The sequence below is a fragment of the Lepidochelys kempii genome, chromosome 1 (assembly GCF_965140265.1).
Source record: "Lepidochelys kempii isolate rLepKem1 chromosome 1, rLepKem1.hap2, whole genome shotgun sequence".
Taxonomy (NCBI): Eukaryota; Metazoa; Chordata; order Testudines; family Cheloniidae; genus Lepidochelys; species Lepidochelys kempii.
The window spans coordinates 109,113,279-109,131,180 of NC_133256.1; the positions used below are offsets into that span (position 1 = coordinate 109,113,279).

The 17,902-nt window shown below is 39.8% G+C and overlaps 2 protein-coding genes across 5 annotated transcripts in view; one reads left to right on the top strand and one right to left on the bottom strand.

Annotated features, from left to right (window-relative positions):
* Window positions 1-17,902, top strand: part of LOC140913503 (uncharacterized) — a 28,840-nt gene that overhangs the window by 7,865 nt on the left and 3,073 nt on the right. For 2 of the 4 annotated variants that reach the window (XM_073350090.1, XM_073350063.1), the window contains 6 exons: window positions 3,657-3,740; window positions 5,631-5,702; window positions 5,780-5,878; window positions 7,741-7,824; window positions 15,746-15,862; window positions 16,443-16,514. In XM_073350090.1, the coding sequence (XP_073206191.1) occupies window positions 3,657-3,740; window positions 5,631-5,702; window positions 5,780-5,878; window positions 7,741-7,824; window positions 15,746-15,862; window positions 16,443-16,514 (528 nt within the window). The remainder of the gene's footprint in view (window positions 1-3,656; window positions 3,741-5,630; window positions 5,703-5,779; window positions 5,879-7,740; window positions 7,825-15,745; window positions 15,863-16,442; window positions 16,515-17,902) is intronic. The other 2 variants (XM_073350072.1, XM_073350083.1) reach the window with 2 other exon arrangements.
* Window positions 1-17,902, bottom strand: part of TUBGCP3 (tubulin gamma complex component 3) — a 152,348-nt gene that overhangs the window by 4,177 nt on the left and 130,269 nt on the right. The gene's annotated exons all lie outside the window — the stretch shown is intronic.

Sequence of the window (17,902 nt, forward strand, 5' to 3'; positions counted from 1 at the left end):
CAATAATATCCAAGGACGTGTACTTCATGAAAAGCTTGATGATTCAGCAAATCACCTGCGCAGCATACTGGAGATCAACTTCAGATAAATTTTAAATTTAAGCTTTTTTCTGAATTAAACTTGAAAATGAGTAGTCCAATCAGTGAGACAAGGTGGGTGAGGTAATATCTTTTATTGGACCAACTTCTGTTGGTGAGAGAGAGAATCTTTCGAGCTACGCAGAGCTCTTCTTAGGGTCTGGGAAACTAACATGGCTACAACAGCACTGCATACATAATACAATCAGTGTAATAGTCCATGTGTTATAAATTTGATATTAAATTCTATGTACGCTGGTCCAGATCTTCAAAGATCTTTAGGTGCCACACTCACCTAATTCCCATCAAAATCGATGCACCCAAATACCTTTGAGGATCTGGGCCTCTGTTCCTAAATTTGTAACACAGGAAAATTCTGCAGCACTCTGAATTTAAACCACAACTGCAATGTACAGGTTGTCAGAAGAAACTGGAGGTTTTGGCAGATGGGGTTTTGGCTCTCACAAAAGAGTGTAAAGATGATTTGGGATTTCCCATGTAAACATCTGAATGTGAAATTGATTAATTTTAAAACTCCCAAGTGGTGAAATTGACCAAAATGGACCATGAATTTGGTAGGGCCCTTGTAATAGTTAATATTGATATTTAATTGCCATCATGTTTCAGAGTTAACACCCCATTCAGATGAATGAGAGTTGTTCCAACTTTCCAGAGCTGCTATTTCAGGCTCTCTGCAGAATCAAGGATATAGAACTGCAACCATTTATGCTTGCCTCATGTTTGGAAGGTTTTCTTTGCAACCATAAACTCTAGAAATTCTCTTCTTTTTAATATAAGATTGCATGCTGAAGCACAATTCTGGAGTAGAGTAAGGATTCTACAGCATACGTCTGTAGAATTATAGAATACATAGGATCATAATATTATCTTGTATCTTGATTTCAGCTGAAGTTTTTGAGTTTGGATTAGTGGCAGTGTGTGGTCTTTATTTTGTAACTTCATAATATCAGGTAAAATTTCTCCCACAAAGGAACGTAAATGCAAATAGTATTACCCATGGAAAAGAAGCCCTTGAGGAATGAGGAACTCTGTCCACATATTTATTCAAGTGACACCACCATAGGACCTAATCACATTAGCCATGCCATCAAGGACTCGTTCACCTGCACATCCACAATGTGATATATGCCATCATGGGCCAGCAATGCCCCTCTGCCATGTACATTGGCCAAACCAGACAGTCTCTATGCAAAAGAATAAATGGACACAAATCTGACATCAGGAATCATAACATTCAAAAACTGGTAGGAGAACACTTCAACCTCTATGGCCACTCAGTTGAAAGATTTAAGGATGGCAATTTTGCAACAGAAAAGCTTCAAAACCAGACTCCAACGAGAAACTGCTGAGCTTGAATTAATATGCAAACTAGATACCATTAACTTGGGTTTGAATAGAGACTGGGAGTGGCTGGGTCATTACACATATTGAATCTATTTCCCTAAGTTAAGTATCCTCACCCTTCTTGTCAACTGTCTAAATGGGCCATCTTGATTATCACTAAAAAGTTTTTTTCTTCTGCTGATAATAACTCATCTTAACTAATTAGCCTCTCACAGTTTGTATGGCAACTTCCAAACTTATCTGTATGTATATATATATATATATCTTCCTACTATATGTTCCATTCTATGCATCCGATGAAGTGGGCTGTAGCCCACGAAAGCTTATGCTCTAATAAATTTGTTAGTCTCTAAGGTGCCACAAGTACTCCTGTTCTTTTTGCGGGTACAGACTAACATGGCTGCTACTCTGAAACCAGTATTTTTTTAATCTTTCAATTTTGTTTCAGAATTAAGTAAAGTTAAAGAAGTTGATATAACAAGTAATGCACAAGATTTTCCAGTGCTAATAAATAATTTCACTTTGAATAGTTTGTACAGTGTACAAAATCAAGGGCCTGGTAAGTAGAAAATGTTATGCTTGGTAAGGGTAAAATTATCCAAAAGGTCTAGATTTGTAAAACAGATTTTCCCATATAAGCAATATGATGGAGATATCATGAAAGTGATGCCATTAACTGGGGGTCAGTCTGAAAAAGCAGTTCTCTGTTGGCAGCAATAGTGGAAACCATTTTCTGCTATCAACTATATTAAAAACATTATGAAAGTTGTAAAGTCAAGCACTCAAAGATAGGAAATGCCGAAATAAGGGTTGCCTGTTTAGTGGGGTATTTGACAGCACAGGAGAGACAGTCTCTCTGCTCTCAGTTCCAGTGCCCAGCCCTGGGATCCACTGGGAGCAGCAATTACAGGGAGAGTCCCTCTGAGCCCTGGGCTGGTGCATGCTTAATTGCTCTGTGTGGATGGCAGATGCACAATCGGGTCAGCACTAGGAGCTGTGAGAGGCATAAGCATGGTCAGCAAAGATTGCATCTTCAGAGATTTTAGCTGCTAAAATATGTCTCTAATGAGCATGTGCAAACTGCAGTTTATCAAAGACTTATGATGTGATTAAACTTGGGGGAATTTCCCGAGGGATAGCAAAAGGCACGTTCCTGACACACAGGCCATCCCACTGCCAAATTTCAAGTCCCTACTCCAAAATATGGGGGTGCTACAGCATTTCAAAGAAAACGTCTCAAGAATTTTTTTTACATTTTTCCTAGTCTTATTCTCTGAAATGGCTGAACTGTTTTGGCTGAAACCTATAACTAAACTAACTAACCAGCCCAAATAATTAAAGTATCGCAAAGTTATAAGCAACTAAAACAGGAGCTAATAATAGGAAGCGTCAAGGCAACCTTAATAATAAGCAATGGTATCAGCCCTGCCTAAAATAATAATAATAAATAATAATGATGATGTTGAAGGGAGGGATGGAGGAAGAATTATGAAGGGAGGAAACATAGCTTTCAAGAAAGGTGTTTCACTCTTTTGTAACCTCCCCTCCTTCAATTTATCTCTTAGCAACTGAATTCCTAACTTAATAAATCTCAGCTGGTAGCTGGAGAGCTGCTTGATTGAGGTGAGCAAGCAATGGATAGGAGCAACAGCAGTAAAAACTGAAGTTCTATACGATCTCAAATCTTTGTGTATGGACACATGCACTTGCTGCTGCTCAGGGTACCCTTCAGTATTGCCTACTGGGGGAGGCTGATCTCGCTGGCTAGGTCCAAAACTTGGAAGGTGCTCAGTCCCTTCAATTCTAGTTGATGCCCGTGAAGGTCTGATGCTGCTTTGGAACTCCTGTTGCAAAGGGCATATGTAAAGTCTTTGAAAATGGAGCAGATGCGCCACACCAGTTTACACCAGCTGAGGATGTAGATTGATCAATTTTAATTAACAATTGTGAATGAAATTTATTCTCTCTCTGTTTTTCAACTTTTCTGAGTGGGATAGTGCTCCAGTAGTAGACCCTCTAGAGATTTGGGGACAGGGGAATGACCAGAATTTTCCTTTTGAAAAGTCTAATCCCTGGATAATCAAAATGTTTTTTTACACAGCAAATGATTTTTTGTTGATGTAAAGCCAATACATTAACCAAATCATAGCACTGATTTTCATTTTCACCAAATCAATTTTCAAAAATTTAATATTAAACATTGTACATTTACAGATTTGACAACGAATAGTATGAAACAAACAAGTAGTCATTCACCATTTTCTGAAGAAACTTACCCAACAGAGAGCAAACCAACAGGTTAGGAAAAAAGATATTTTAAAAAAAATTGTATGTGTTTTCCCCCTTCAGAAACATTGTATCATGAAGAGCTTGACTATTTAACAACATTTTCCATCCCTGAATATTTCCTACCACAGAAACTGTGAAAATTGGTTCTACTTCCAGTTAATCATCAGTCTGCTACAGGAAGCCTATTAAAACTTCTTGTACTTGGCTCAAAATTATCAAACTTTGCAGAGGGGACAGAGAAGGGTATCTCATTCATAGAGAAGCCCATATGTTCCCTTTTATGGCTACATATGTTTTTTTCAGCCTTAATTGCAGCTTAAAGTTTCCTCTGGGAATTTTGTAGAGATATGATTAAGTCACACAAGGAATTTTTGTGACAAAGGTGTTACTACAATTTGAGTAGGGTACCTATCTTTTGGGCCGCCACAGTGGGTGTAGGATAGAGATTTGGAAGCTGTTCTCCTAAAGCCTCCCTTTTTTGTCTCTCTTAAATACTGGTGTGTTGTTGAATTTGGTTATGAAGAGGAGCAATTTTCCCATTCATTGGAAGGAATTTTGCCCTCCAGAACCACCTCCTCCCATTGTTGCTCTGTAACCATAGTTGACGGAGAAGCCTGTTTCTGAGATCAGTGATGGAATATATAGCAATATAGAGATGCTTCCACCACCATCTCAGTGGTAGCAGACAGAGGCAAATTGCTAATAAATATAGCTTACTTTTCCCGAGACGTGTCAGCATCAAAAGTGTCAATAAATCAGGGAAGAGTTTATTTGTGTTTGGCATTTATTTAGTTTAGGATTCCTTCATTACTTCAAGCAGAAAACAACCTCAGTATGTTATCCAATTAGTGTACATGGTGTTAAAACATAAAGATAAATTTGCAAATTATACTAATGTAACCCAGAAAACCTAACATTAAGCCCTACCTAACATCATTGCGTTTACTGTAGTAAGTTGCCCACCATATGTACAGAAGTACAGTAGGCTGAATTAACGTTTAAATGGCAGTTTTACCTTTCACAGGCGAATGGGCGTTTGTACAACTGAAGTGCAATTTATTGTTTTTATCATCTTGTGCTGCATTCCCCCCCACCCTTTTTTCCCCTCTTTTCTTTCACGCATTTTAGAAGCCTTTTAATGAGAAAGGGATATGACAGGCAAGTTTAATTTTTCATCCCATTTTTACAATAGCAGTGGATGTCACATAAGAATTATAGCTTCAGATGGAGATTACAACACTTCCTTCAGGATGTCAAATCCCAACCTTATGGGCTTCCAGTTCCAACAGACAGCTTTGAAAATCTTAGCCTGAACACGTTCCCCATATATTTTACATATTTATATTCTAATAAGGGACAGTCCAGCTTTTCACTGAGCTCTGCAAGAAAGGAAAATTAAGATAATTGGACTCAGTAGAAATTATGACCAGTGCTTTTTAAATTCTGTTTTATTTTCTTTCCTATGAACTACTGGCAACTAGTGGTTTTATTACTCTCAAAACTAAGTAGAAAAGTGTTCTGCCTGAATGTTTACCACTGAGAAATCCTGACTGCCATCTCCAGAGTGTCTCTGACACTCTAGTGTGGCTTGTTCTGCCATCGTTGTAAGCTGCCAATCTAACAATCCTGTTTTTATTTCTGTCTACAGAACATTCTTCCACTGAGCCATTGCATTGGTGAAGCCATTTAAATTTTAGTTTTGTTATCACAGTGTTCTCGCAGAAGCCCTAAAATCCATTTGCAGCTACTCATTGTATAGCACCTACCACTTTACTAGCTACATAATTAAATCATTCCAAAAGATATTTTCATCCTCATTTTTGGTTGGCAAAAGATCTGTTCACTACAATTAAAGTATGGAAGAATTGACCACAAGTGTTTTCATATGTTTGTTTGCAGATCTGCCTGAATCGGCTACTTTTCCATTGCGTCAGTTGAACCATATTTTACAGACGCTGGAAGATCACATGGGTAAATCTAAATATTTATGGTATAACTTTTTAAATATAAAATTCAATCACTTTCTAGTAACTTAATGTTTTTTATAGGTGTTCAAACATATAATTTCCAAAGTGTAAAAGGAATCCATTCTCAAATGTCAGTGAGGATGCTGAAGAATGTATTACAGGATTTACAGAAAGAATATAGTATGTATATTTCACTCTCCATTAATCTTTATATTTTATATTATAGCATTGTTATTTTATGGATGAACACAGTTTAAAATACTGGAAACAGAGAGGATCAAATCCTCCACTGATGTAAATTGGTGAAGTGCCACTGAAGTCATTATCGATTTACATCAGCTGAAGATCTGGTACGAGACCTCTATCTTCAGTTCAGTTTTAACTTGGGCTACAGCCAGATGCTATATAAACTTCACACAGTGGAAGAGGTATTGGTAAATAACATTATTAAAATCCAGAAAATATGAAATAGTGTGCTGAATGCCTCCAATAACCAGGATAAGAGACAGGTTTCAGAGTAGCAGCCGTGTTAGTCTGTATTCGCAAAAAGAAAAGGAGTACTAGTGGCACCTTAGAGACTAACAAATTTATCTGAGCATAAGCTTTCGTGAGCTACAGCTCACTGCATCCGATGCTGTAGCTCACGAAAGCTTATGCTCAAATAAATTTGTTAGTCTCTAAGGTGCCACAAGTACTCCTTTTCTTTTTTCAGGGTAAGAGAGGCAAACGTTACCAGATAAGAAATGTAACTACGTTTACATTTCTTGAACAGAGAGAAAAAGGCATGCAAAACAAATAGCCATCCCCTCTTTTAAGAACTTACAAATAAAGGCCCTGATCCTGCAATTGCTTATGTACCTGCTTAAGCTCAAGCACATGAACAGTCCCATTGATTTTAATAATGATTTCAATAGATACAATCAATGGGACTTATTAATGGCTTAAAGTTAAGTAGATAAATAGGTGATTGCATGATCAGGGGCTTATTTATTACCCCTAAACTATGTACACAATGTAATTTAAAAAAAGAAAGCCTGCTGTAAAAAAGCTCCCTCAAATGCCATACCAAACGTATTGGTGGCTATAGTATGTACACACATAAAAACCCTGCCGCCACTGAACTTAGATCACAAGTACATTTCACATAGGCCTAGAGCTGGTGCTAGGGGCATGCAAAGAGTGCAGATGCATGCAGCACCCTATTTAGTAGCCCAAGCAATTAAACAAATAGGAAGGTGCTAGGAGGTGAAACCTCCTGTTAGGGAAGGGAGAGCAGTGGTAGTCAGGGAAGTGCCTGAAGAAACTGATGCCTCTCTCAGCAGTTCTCACACTTCCTCTGGAAAGAGGCAGAGCAAGCATTGTGTAGACCACTGAACAACCAGTCATCAGCTAGTATGCCGTGTTCAGTTTAGTGATAGAAGAGGCGCCATGCCCTGTTGCCATTGAGTTTACTGGCTTATCGATCCTACTATTATTTCTGCTTTTAGAATTGGATCTGAGAAGTCATTACAGTAGAACAATGGGTAAATGCTTTTCTTTTTCAAGTACCTTTTCCAACACTAGAAAGAATTCACCTCCTCATACACATTTGTGACATTGAAAAGTATAGTATAACCACGCTCTGCTCAGGGTAGCCCTTCTTAAATAAATATTATTAAATCCTGGGGAAAAACACTGAAAACAGACAATAAATACTGAGTAGAGAATGTTGCTTTAATGGATATTTTGCCTGAGTAAAGACTTCAGGAGTTGGCCCTGAGAATACAGAACAAAGACTCACTAGTAAAAAATAAAAATGAAAATACAAAGAAATATACAAAACCGAAGAATAAAAGAAAGGAAATAAAATATTCCTGGGCCTGATTTATTAATATCTTCAAAGGGTCGTTCGTTATGGATTAGGTTGAGAACACTAATTCCCCAAGTTGCACGTAAGCAATGAAATACAACAGTACTGCAACTTGTCAGTGCAATACTTTTGAGTTTACAGGAGTAAAAACATTTTTAAAATAAACATTTCCCCCCCACCCTTGTTGTTATAGAAACACAGGTGCCTGTATCAGTTAGTGAGAGTATGAACTCTTCAGTCATGGAAAGCATTCTTCAAAATTTAAAAAAACATAAAGGTAAGGGAAATGTGGATTGATTGGACATAGAAAGAAAATAGCAAACCAACATGCATGTTAATAGGGATGTAATTACAGTAGCCCTTGACTATTAGAAATCTGCTTCCAACAAGTTTCATTTTCAGATTCAAGGCTGACAAGTGTAAATGTCCTTCTAAGATAGTAAGTATTTTAAAAGCTACATAAGAGAAAAAACATGTTTTGAAGTTTTTACTGAAGCAAGTTAAGAATATACAGCATTCCTAACAAAAGCTCATCACATGTAATTTCCAAGGCCATCAGTTAAAATAGGCCCTGATACAGGAAGGTACTAAAACACTGGCTATCAGTTAGTTAGAGAGAGCCTTCTCAACCCCATCATTCAGAGGTATCAGAAGAGACACCACTTCCCCAGCATCACTCCCTGGCACCCCCACTACAGTGTTTATAGCAGTGGTGGTGGTTTAGGGTTGGGGGCAGAGTCCATAGGGCTGGGTGATCTCAGAACAAGTTTATTAATGTTCCTCAGGAAGCAAGTAGTGCCCACAACTATGGAGGCTGGCCAGGCATGGCTCTCACTTTGGCTTATTATGATCATACCAAAATTCATGGACTGTAAAGTATTCATTCACATAACTCTTGGGGTTTCAAGCAAAATTTGGTGTCTTCACAGCATATTTTACATTATGTATTATTTTAAAAGTGCGCTAGGAAAAGTAGCTTCACACAGGAGTAATGGTTTGTGTTTTTAATTTGGTTTTGAAACTTAATTGCGTAAGGGACAATGATTATTTACATTCAGAGAGCACTCTCAGCCCTGCTTAATCTCCTGCCACTTGTCACTTAAATTCATGTCACTTTAAGTATCCATGAATGAGTCTTTCTCCCAAGGGAAAATGGCTCAGAACTGCGTATGGGCATGTGCTGCCTGATGTGCACTCCCCTGATGGAAACCTCAGCAGTGAAGACAATGGAGAATGGACCCTGAATGTTAATAAACTAGTTAGTTAATCCCAAACCATCTATCTGCAAGAGGCAGAGAGTGAGCAAGGTGGGGCACTCCATCTTTTCTGCCCCATTCCCACCCAGCTGCTGAAAAGAGGGCTCTACCCTCTCATTCCTGGCTGCTGGGAGGAAAGGGAGGCTTTCTGCTACTGTACCCTGGCAGCTGTCTTCTGCCCTCTCTATGACTGGGGGCAGAGACGTTTTGGCAGTTATAGCATTGCTAGGCATTTTGACTGAATGCTGGAGCTGTCCATCTGCCTGATCTATGGGCATGGGGCAGAGCAGGGAGTGCTGCTGTGATTGTCACTGCTATAGCTCTGCCTAGATACGAGCAAGTGGAGTATCATTCAGTGATAGCAGCAGCAGGACTCAGGGTTTGCAAAAGCCAGCAGGTGGCAGACACAATGGGCCCTTTCAGAGTGCAGGCCCTAATTACAGGCCATCACTTCTAGCTTCCCTCCACTACTCGATATATCGTTAGCTACTATTTATTTTCTTAGAATTTTTACTATCATAGATTTAGTTTCTACTTTAAGGGACAGCTCCAGCATGACCCAATATGCTAAAAGAGTCACAATTGAAGACATTAACTTTTTTATGCAAGATGTTATACAATAGATCTCTAAAGACAGGAATCTGATGCCATTTGTAGTGAACATTGTAGAGTTGAATCAGCCTGGGGACAAAGAAAACAAAAAATGTTTTATGATAGATAGTTTATCGTATATACTGTAACTATTTGCCTTGTACAGTGTTTATCCTTCCTACTAGAAACAATCTGTTTTTAAAGGGGGTACCTAACTCAAGAGAGAGCTTTCATTCTGTGGAATTTCCTTAAATTAAGCAAATTTTAATTAACAGGGAACAACAGAAATATTTGTTGTGCTATCCTTCTGCTTGCAAATTATTCTGTATTTGAAACACTAGATGCTAGCAAGTCCTTCTGTGATTAGTATGTACAAAAAAAAAAATCTTTCAAGGGACAATTAATTTTCCCCCTAAAACATTTATACTAATCTAGTTCTCTCATTATTGGACCAAATTCATCCCTGGAGTAACTTCAATGATGTCAGTATTATTACTCTAGAAATAAATTTGACCCAAACATTTTTAAAAAGTCATTCTATAATGGTTTCTTTATGAACCAATTTTTTAAATTATCAAAGCTGAGATTTGAAGTTCTCCGTGTTGGACCTTTGTTCCTTAAGGCACCATAGTTGCCAAGCCATTCTCTCTCATTGCAGCTTCAGAGACAAAGTGCAATCCTACAAAGTTCCAGCAGGCTGCTGAACTGTTGGGCATTAAAACTAAGGCAGGATTAAGGCAATTCAGGGCCACACTTTTTGGCCAGGACCCTTCCTCCCACTTGAAGTGGTAGTGGTTGAGGGCCCGTCTCCCAGAGAGGCAGGGATATGGAGCCCCCTTCCTCCCATCCCTGCCCCCCCCGCGCAGGAGCAAGAATAGGGTTCTCCCCCTCCGCTTAGGAGTAACAGGATTGTTTTGATGGGTGGTCTTGCCCAGAACAGTAGGGCTTAGAGCTAACATCCTACGGTGGGTAATTTTAGACTGCAGGCACTGGCTGTGATTGCAGCTCAAGCAAACATATTTGAGCAAGCTTTATTCTAGCTAATGCAGGTCTTGGATCAGCAGGGCTGTGGCAGCACGAGCTGTATGAACTTGTCTAGAATGCTGGGTAATTACACATGGGGTTAGCCTGTGCTGAAGGTCATGCTGCCAGTTTCACTGTTCCAGGACCCGAGCTAGCTAGAATAAAGCTAGCTCACGTACGTCAGTTCACGATGCAGTTACACTCTACACTGCAATAAAAGACCTGTGAAACAGCTCCAGCTAGCCCGGATCATCTGACTCAGGCTCATGGGGCTTGGGCTGCAGGGCTACAAATTGTAGCATAGATGCTTAACTGGAAGCTGGGCTGTGAAACGCCGCAGTGGCAGTGGATTTCAGCACCCCAGCTCTAGCCTAAGCCGGAGCGTCTGCTATTCTGAGCCCCACAGCCCAAACCCAGTAAGCCTGAGTCAGTTGACCTGGGCTTTGAGACTTGCTGCTGGGGTTTTTTTTGTGTAGTTTAGACAGACCTGAGCTGTCTGGTGTAGTTCACACCTCTTAAGCTATTATTCCAAGCTGTCAGTTTACTTAGGCAGGCCTCACTGCATTGGTTACACACGACTAATGTTTTCAAGCTTTTTTCTTTGGAAGCAGGAGGGCTAGCCATTACTTTTTGGAAAAAAAAGAAAAAGAAAAGAAAAAGAAAAGAAAAGAAAGCTGAGATTGTGTTATCATAATGTGATTCCTGGAGCTGGGGTCCTAGGCGAGGGCTTTAAAAGTTCATTAATCCTGCCCTGATGAAGTCCTATTTTCAGTCATGACTGACACATTAAGCCTCTGGGTGGCTCATGTTTTCCACAGTTGGTTCTGGCCAAAGGTGAATTCTGTTTGGTTACTTTGAGCAAAAATAATCCAACCACTTTTTTTTTTTTTTTTAAGTGAGGGGAGAATGAGGAAAGCATATTTTTCTTACTTTGAAATTCTTGCAACTTTTGGTGTTCACTACCCAACAGTCAAAAATGCCGTGCTTTGAATATGGCAGTTTGTCATGGAAATAATCCTCATTGACAAATAGTACATATGTGGACTTACTCTGGAGGAAACTGGTTTGGATTTGGCAAGTTCTGAGTGTTTGAAAATTTCACAACGAGAAGATAGTAGTTTTTTTGCTAAGCTTGTTAAAGATGAACCTATTACATCTTGTGCAATCATAAGAGGACAGTGACCCTATCGTGTGGTGGTGCTTTTTTGGAATACTACCCCTATGCACATATAGTAGGTATCCACAGAAAGTGACTGACCAATGTTCTTGGGCTTGCTTTCACTCCTACAATGTAAGTAACTGGTCCCCAGATCTGCCTGAAGAGCACTTTCTGTTCCTGTCCCTCCCTCCCCAAAGAACCTGGAACCTGTGAGATAAACTCAGGGAAAAAGTGATCAGAAAGTCATATATCTAACTCAGGAACAATATGTATGATTGCTTCTTTCATTCATCTGAGAAGATCTAGGTATGCTAAAGACCAAATTGCAGATTTAATGAGGTGTTACTGTCCCAGTTATAGAGAGCAAAAACAGTTCAGGAGAATTCAAGATATTCTGGTGCTTTGGAACAAAACTATTTCTCTTTCAATACATGCAAGTTTGATTTTTGGCATATGCAATAACAGTTTCCTTCATATGCAGCCATCCTCTATTGAAGCCTGCAAATTCATTAATTGCATGATAAAAAAGCTTTATTTCACTTACTTATAATTGCTTAGTGAAGCTTTACCAGAGAAAGATTTGTTTTTACTTCCATACCTGGAAGAGAGATCAGACCATCAGACTGATTTTGATAAATGTGCCACTTGGCCTTTTGTTAGAGACTGCTGTTTCCAGTACAATTAGGGAAACCCAGGTAAAGATCTTATAAGTCAGAGTAGCTCATTTCCTAATTTAATGCTATTCATCTTCCCTCTCCTCCTTACAGGTCCCTCATAATTGGTGACTGTGTTCCCATTCATACGATTTTGGGCTCCCACAGAAAAGCTTACATACATAGAATCATAGAATATCAGGGTTGGAAAGGACCTCAGGTCGTCATCTAGTCCAACCCCCTGCTCAAAGCAGGACCAATCCCCAACTAAATCATCCCAGCCAGGGCTTTGTCAAGCTTGACCTTAAAAACTTCTAAGGAAGGAGATTCCACCACCTCCCTAGGTAACGCATTCCAGTGTTTCACCACCCTCCTAGTGAAAAAGTTTTTCCTAATATCCAACCTAAACCTCCCCCACTGCAACTTGAGACCATTACTCCTCATTCTGTCATCTGCTACCACTGAGAACAGTCTAGATCCATCCTCTTCAGAACCCCCTTTCAGGTAGTTGAAAGTAGCTATCAAATCCCCCCACATTCTTCTTTTCCACGGACTAAACAATCCCAGTTCCCTCAGCCTCTCCTCATAAGTCATGTGTTCCAGACCCCTAATCATTTTTGTTGCCCTCCGCTGGACATTTTCCAATTTTTCCACATCCTTCTTGTAGTGTGGGGCCCAAAACTGGACACACTACTCCAGATGAGACCTCACCAATGTCCAATAGAGGGGAATGATCACGTCCCTTGATCTGCTGGCAATGCCCCTACTTATACATCCCAAAATGTCACTGGCCTTCTTGGCAACAATGGCACATTGTTCACTCATATCCTTCTCGTCCACTGTAACCCCTAGATCCTTTTCTGCAGAACTGCTGCCAAGCCATTCGGTCCCTAGTCTGTAGCAGTGCATGGGATTCTTTCGTCCTAAGTGCAGGAGTCTGCACTTGTCCTTGTTGAACCGCATCAGATTTCTTTTGGCCCAATCCTCTATTTTGTCTAGGTCCCTCTGTATCCTATCCCTACCCTCCAGTGTATCTACCTCTCCTCCCAGTTTAGCGTCATCTGCAAACTTGCTGAGGGTGCAATCCACACCATCCTCCAGATCATTAATGAAGATATTGAACAAAACCGGCCCGAGGACCGACCTTTGGGGCACTCCACTTGATACCAGCTGCCAACTAGACATGGAGCCATTGGTCACTACCCATTGAGCCCGACAATCTAGCCAGCTTTCTATCCACCTTATAGTTCATTCATCCAGCCCATACTTCTTTAACTTGCTGGCAAGAATACTGTGGGAGACAGTGTCAAAAGCTTTGCTAAAGTCAAGGAACAACACATCCACTGCTTTCCCCTCATCCACAGAGCCAGTTATCTGATCATAGAAGGCAATTAGATTAGTCAGGCATGACTTGCCCTTGGTGAATCCATGCTGACTGTTCCTGATCACTGTCCTCTCCTCTAAGTGCTTCAGAATTGATTCCTTGAGGACCTGCTCCATGATTTTTCCAGGTGGGGTGAGGTGAGGCTGACTGGCCTGTAGTTCCCAGGATCCTCCTCTTTCCCTTTTTTAAAGATGGGCACATCATTAGTCTTTTTCCAGTCATCCGGGACCTCCCCCAATCACCATGAGTTTTCAAAGATAATGGCCAATGGCTCTGCAATCACATCCACCAACTCCTTTAGCACTCTCGGATGCAGCGCATCCAGCCCCATGGACTTGTGCTCGTCCAGCTTTTCTAAATAGTCCCGAACCGCTTCTTTCTCCACAGAGGGCTGGTCACCTCCTCCCCATGCTGTGCTGCCCAGTGCAGTTGTCTGGGAGCTGACCTTGTTTGTGAAGACTGAGGCAAAAAAAAGCATTGAGTACATTAGCTTTTTCCACATCCTCTGTCGCTAGGTTGCCTCCCTCATTCACTAAGGGGCCCACATTGAAGGAATTAATCTTGCTTCTATTTTGCAAGTTTTTTTAAAAAAAACCCTATTCCTGGGATTTCCCCACATAGAATATTCTAGGTAATTTATATGGGCCTCCAATCACACTGCTGAAGATCAGTCTGTACTCTCTTGCATGCGTTCATTCTTTCATCTACAAACAAACTGTTCCCAGCCTATCTGGGATGTCCTAGTTATGGAAAATTAGACACATGTGGAAACGATACTGTGGTTGCCATTAAAAAGAAATAACTTGCCAGTAGATATTAAGGCCATACATATAGACGATAGTGACAGGTACTTTAGAAATGTAGGTAGGTAGTTACCTATCTGCAGTAGGTACTACAGTGTCCCACTATTCTTGGAATAGGCAATATTTGTGGTAAAGGGTAGTACAGGTTGGCAAATATCAAATTTTTAAGTGGTGTCCACTGTCCATAAATAAGTTAGATTGCTGTTTAAACTCCTTTTCAGAGAGAAGGATGTTTGCTGGCCAGTACAGTGTGATCACTGCCGCTGCTATTTGATAACTGTTACCGATGGACTAAGAATTGCACACTACACTGCTCTGTACTAAAACTACTATTTTTTTGTCCCCCACTCACTTGTTTACCTCATTCACTTGTTATATCTTGTTCTTTTTTTTAGAGTGGAAGCTCTTTGGAGCAGGTGCTGTCATTCACCTTGTGTTTATACAGAGCTTAGAGCACAATGGTATCAAAGCCTCTAGGGTTCACAATAATAATGATCCACAAGGTCTTTAGAACCTTTCCCATGAGACCCTCCCATTACTCCACATCTTCCTCATGGCTCTTCTTTAATGTCACTTCTCCCCCAACCTTTTTGTGTCCCTGGCAGCATATGGAAGTTTGTAGTAGGAGCTGAGTCTAATAAATTGTTAGTTTTGTGTTGAATATTGCATTAGCGGTTATAAACTTTTCAGTTACATGACAAATGTTTTGTACTTTTACTTTGTTACCAGTGTTACTTTTAGCATTTATACTGATGTAACATGTTATGAGCGAATGTTTCAGTTATCCATTTCCTCTTTGGTACATTAATATTATGGGATTACAAACTTTTTGAAATATAAAACATTTTAAAATATTTTACCAGGGTGCCTTGAATATATGTGGGCAGTGATTTGGCTCTGTCCACTTTCTAGCGGGATATTGTGCCTATAGTGGCAGGAGTCTACATAACAGGACTTGCTTCTACAAAATTGTGGGGTGGCGGTTGTGTTTCTGTTAATAAAATATTCAGCTTCTTACTGTAATTTGCTAAAAATGCAGTAACTGGAATGTAAAGTAAAATATATGCAATGTGGAAGTCACCCAATGTGTCTGGTTTACCTATCTGCATCAGTTAACTGGATTTTAAAAACTATTATGTAGTTTAATTTCCTCCAGAAAAATAGGTGGTTTGTTTGTTTGGGGCTGGACGGGTGAGATGACTCACTCACAAAAATACAAAATGATCTTTAACTTTTAAAGCTGAGAAATATTACATCATTGATATGGTCATCATCAGCTAGTGAAGACTTAAATGCCATTTTAAAATGAATTGTTTTCTCTTATTAAAGAGAAGTCAGAATCCAGTGAAAAGGAAAACAAGACACAGACCCCTTTTGAGGGACATAGTCGCAGTCTACAAGTCTCAGATGAAAATCTAGAACAATTTAAAGCAACACCTGTGCCAGGTAATAAAACGGAGTACCAAATGAAAAGGTCTGCTGTACGTAATGGCTCCAGTTTTATCTCCTCGTATAACCACCACTCAATGGCTTTTCACTTCAGTTGTTTCCTGCTAAAGAGACCACTGCCTACACACCACTGGCTGATTTTATATTAAACTACAACAGACTGCACCCAAATCTGAGGGGTCAGTCTGTGCTTGCCTCAAACTGAACTTCAAAGTGGTACCTGAAAGTTTTGCATTCACAAAGCACGTAGTGAGACATGTAACTACCCCTGCAGGTGTACACAGTGTCAGAGGCCAGGCTTTAAAATATTAGTACTGTAACTGTCAAATTTTTCAAAATAAATCAGAAAAAGCTTTTCTAAGTTTATCTTCCTGACTTTAGTGTCCAGATATCCCTGCCATAGGTGCATTAGAAATGCCTGTACTGGCTCGCAACATCTCCACATATAACCTGTTAGCATGTCACAGTTATGGGCTGAATAAGTGATTGCTGAGACGCCATAATTTGCCTTAGTGGTTATTGTACTACTAATTACGACTCACACACTTTGAATTTACTCTTTTTTCCCCCCAAACAGAGCCTACAAGTGTCACAACAAAGGCAAACATGAAGGATGCCAAACGATTTGAATTTTTTAAAGAGCATGAAGGTAAAATATTGGCTGCTACTTATTTTAAAAAACAATAAAGCTGCACATTAAGACAAGGGTTTAGTGTAGGCAAACAGATAAAATACCAGTTTGCTCTTCCTGCCCATCTCAACAAAACGTACTGTAGTTTAGTTAAATGGAGTCTTACCTAATGCAACAGGGGTATAATTTCAGCTTTGTTGTCCTGTATTTATTGACTTAGTAAGCTACTGCTATTTTTAAACTCTTGATTTATGCCTTTCAGTAGAGTTTTATTCAGCTAAAATGTAGCGTGTGTGTTCAGCTGAAAGAGGGCAAACATTTTTCTATGGCTATGGCAATTTGTTTGCATAGACCTCAATTACAACATTAAAAGGGCAGATTGTGTTGTTGTTGGGCTGCTTAGATTACAATAAAAGCATCTAATAAAGTGAGACATGAGAAATCAGAACTAAATGCTATACAAAAAACTGTGGTCTACCTATTTACTACATTTACTTTTGTACTCAAGCTGCATGGCTTTGGTTTCAGAATTCATCAAACAAGTCACAAGAAAATAATTTACAGATGGTTCACCGATAAGGCTCTTGGTTAGCAGGACTTCATCTATGGAATAAAGTTCAGCTGACAGATAAAGAACAGTTAAATAAATGCAGTATTGCTATTTTTAATATGAATGCAACAAATAAATGGGTGTGGATGTATTTTCTCCTCAAGTAGCCAATCATCCAGTTGAAAACCTACAGCCTCCGATTCCTAGAAACTAGACCGAGGGAAGAAAGGACTACTAGTGCCATTTATTGGAGAGAATAAAGTGGAGTCCAGTAGCAGCACAGCTGGATGGTCGCGTCTCTCTAGACGCACTGAGAGATGTCTATTTACGTTCGTAGATTTTAGTACGAGATATATGCTAAATTACTGCTGTGAGTGCTGGCTTTTGGATTCCAAAGTACTGTGGCTGCAGATTAGGTTGCCAGAATTAAGGGTGCTGTTTCTAAGGAGTAGATTTAGTACAATATGTGTCCAGCTTCTATGCATACTGATTTTTCTGGGCTTCCAAAGATTCGTTCTGAAGCCAAATGTTTACTGGCAGAGCATCGGAGTTCAAGGTCAGATTATGGCAGAGGCAGTACATATAGCCCTGAGGGAAGAAAATCATCTCTCTGGGGACAACCTCAACTCAGCTGCAGGAGCAGCACTGATTGGCTTTGAAGGGGGAATCATCACAATGAATTATATTAAGAGTAGAGAGATTAAGTAAAATGTTGAAATGGGTCCTACAAGACACCCCTTGCTTTCCTTCTTCTCTCTAACAAAACAAAAAGGAAGAGCAACTAAGAAGGGGTGAAGGAAAGCAATACAGACACTAGAAGGGAGATGGAGACTAGTAGGAAAAGGGTCTGGGGAGA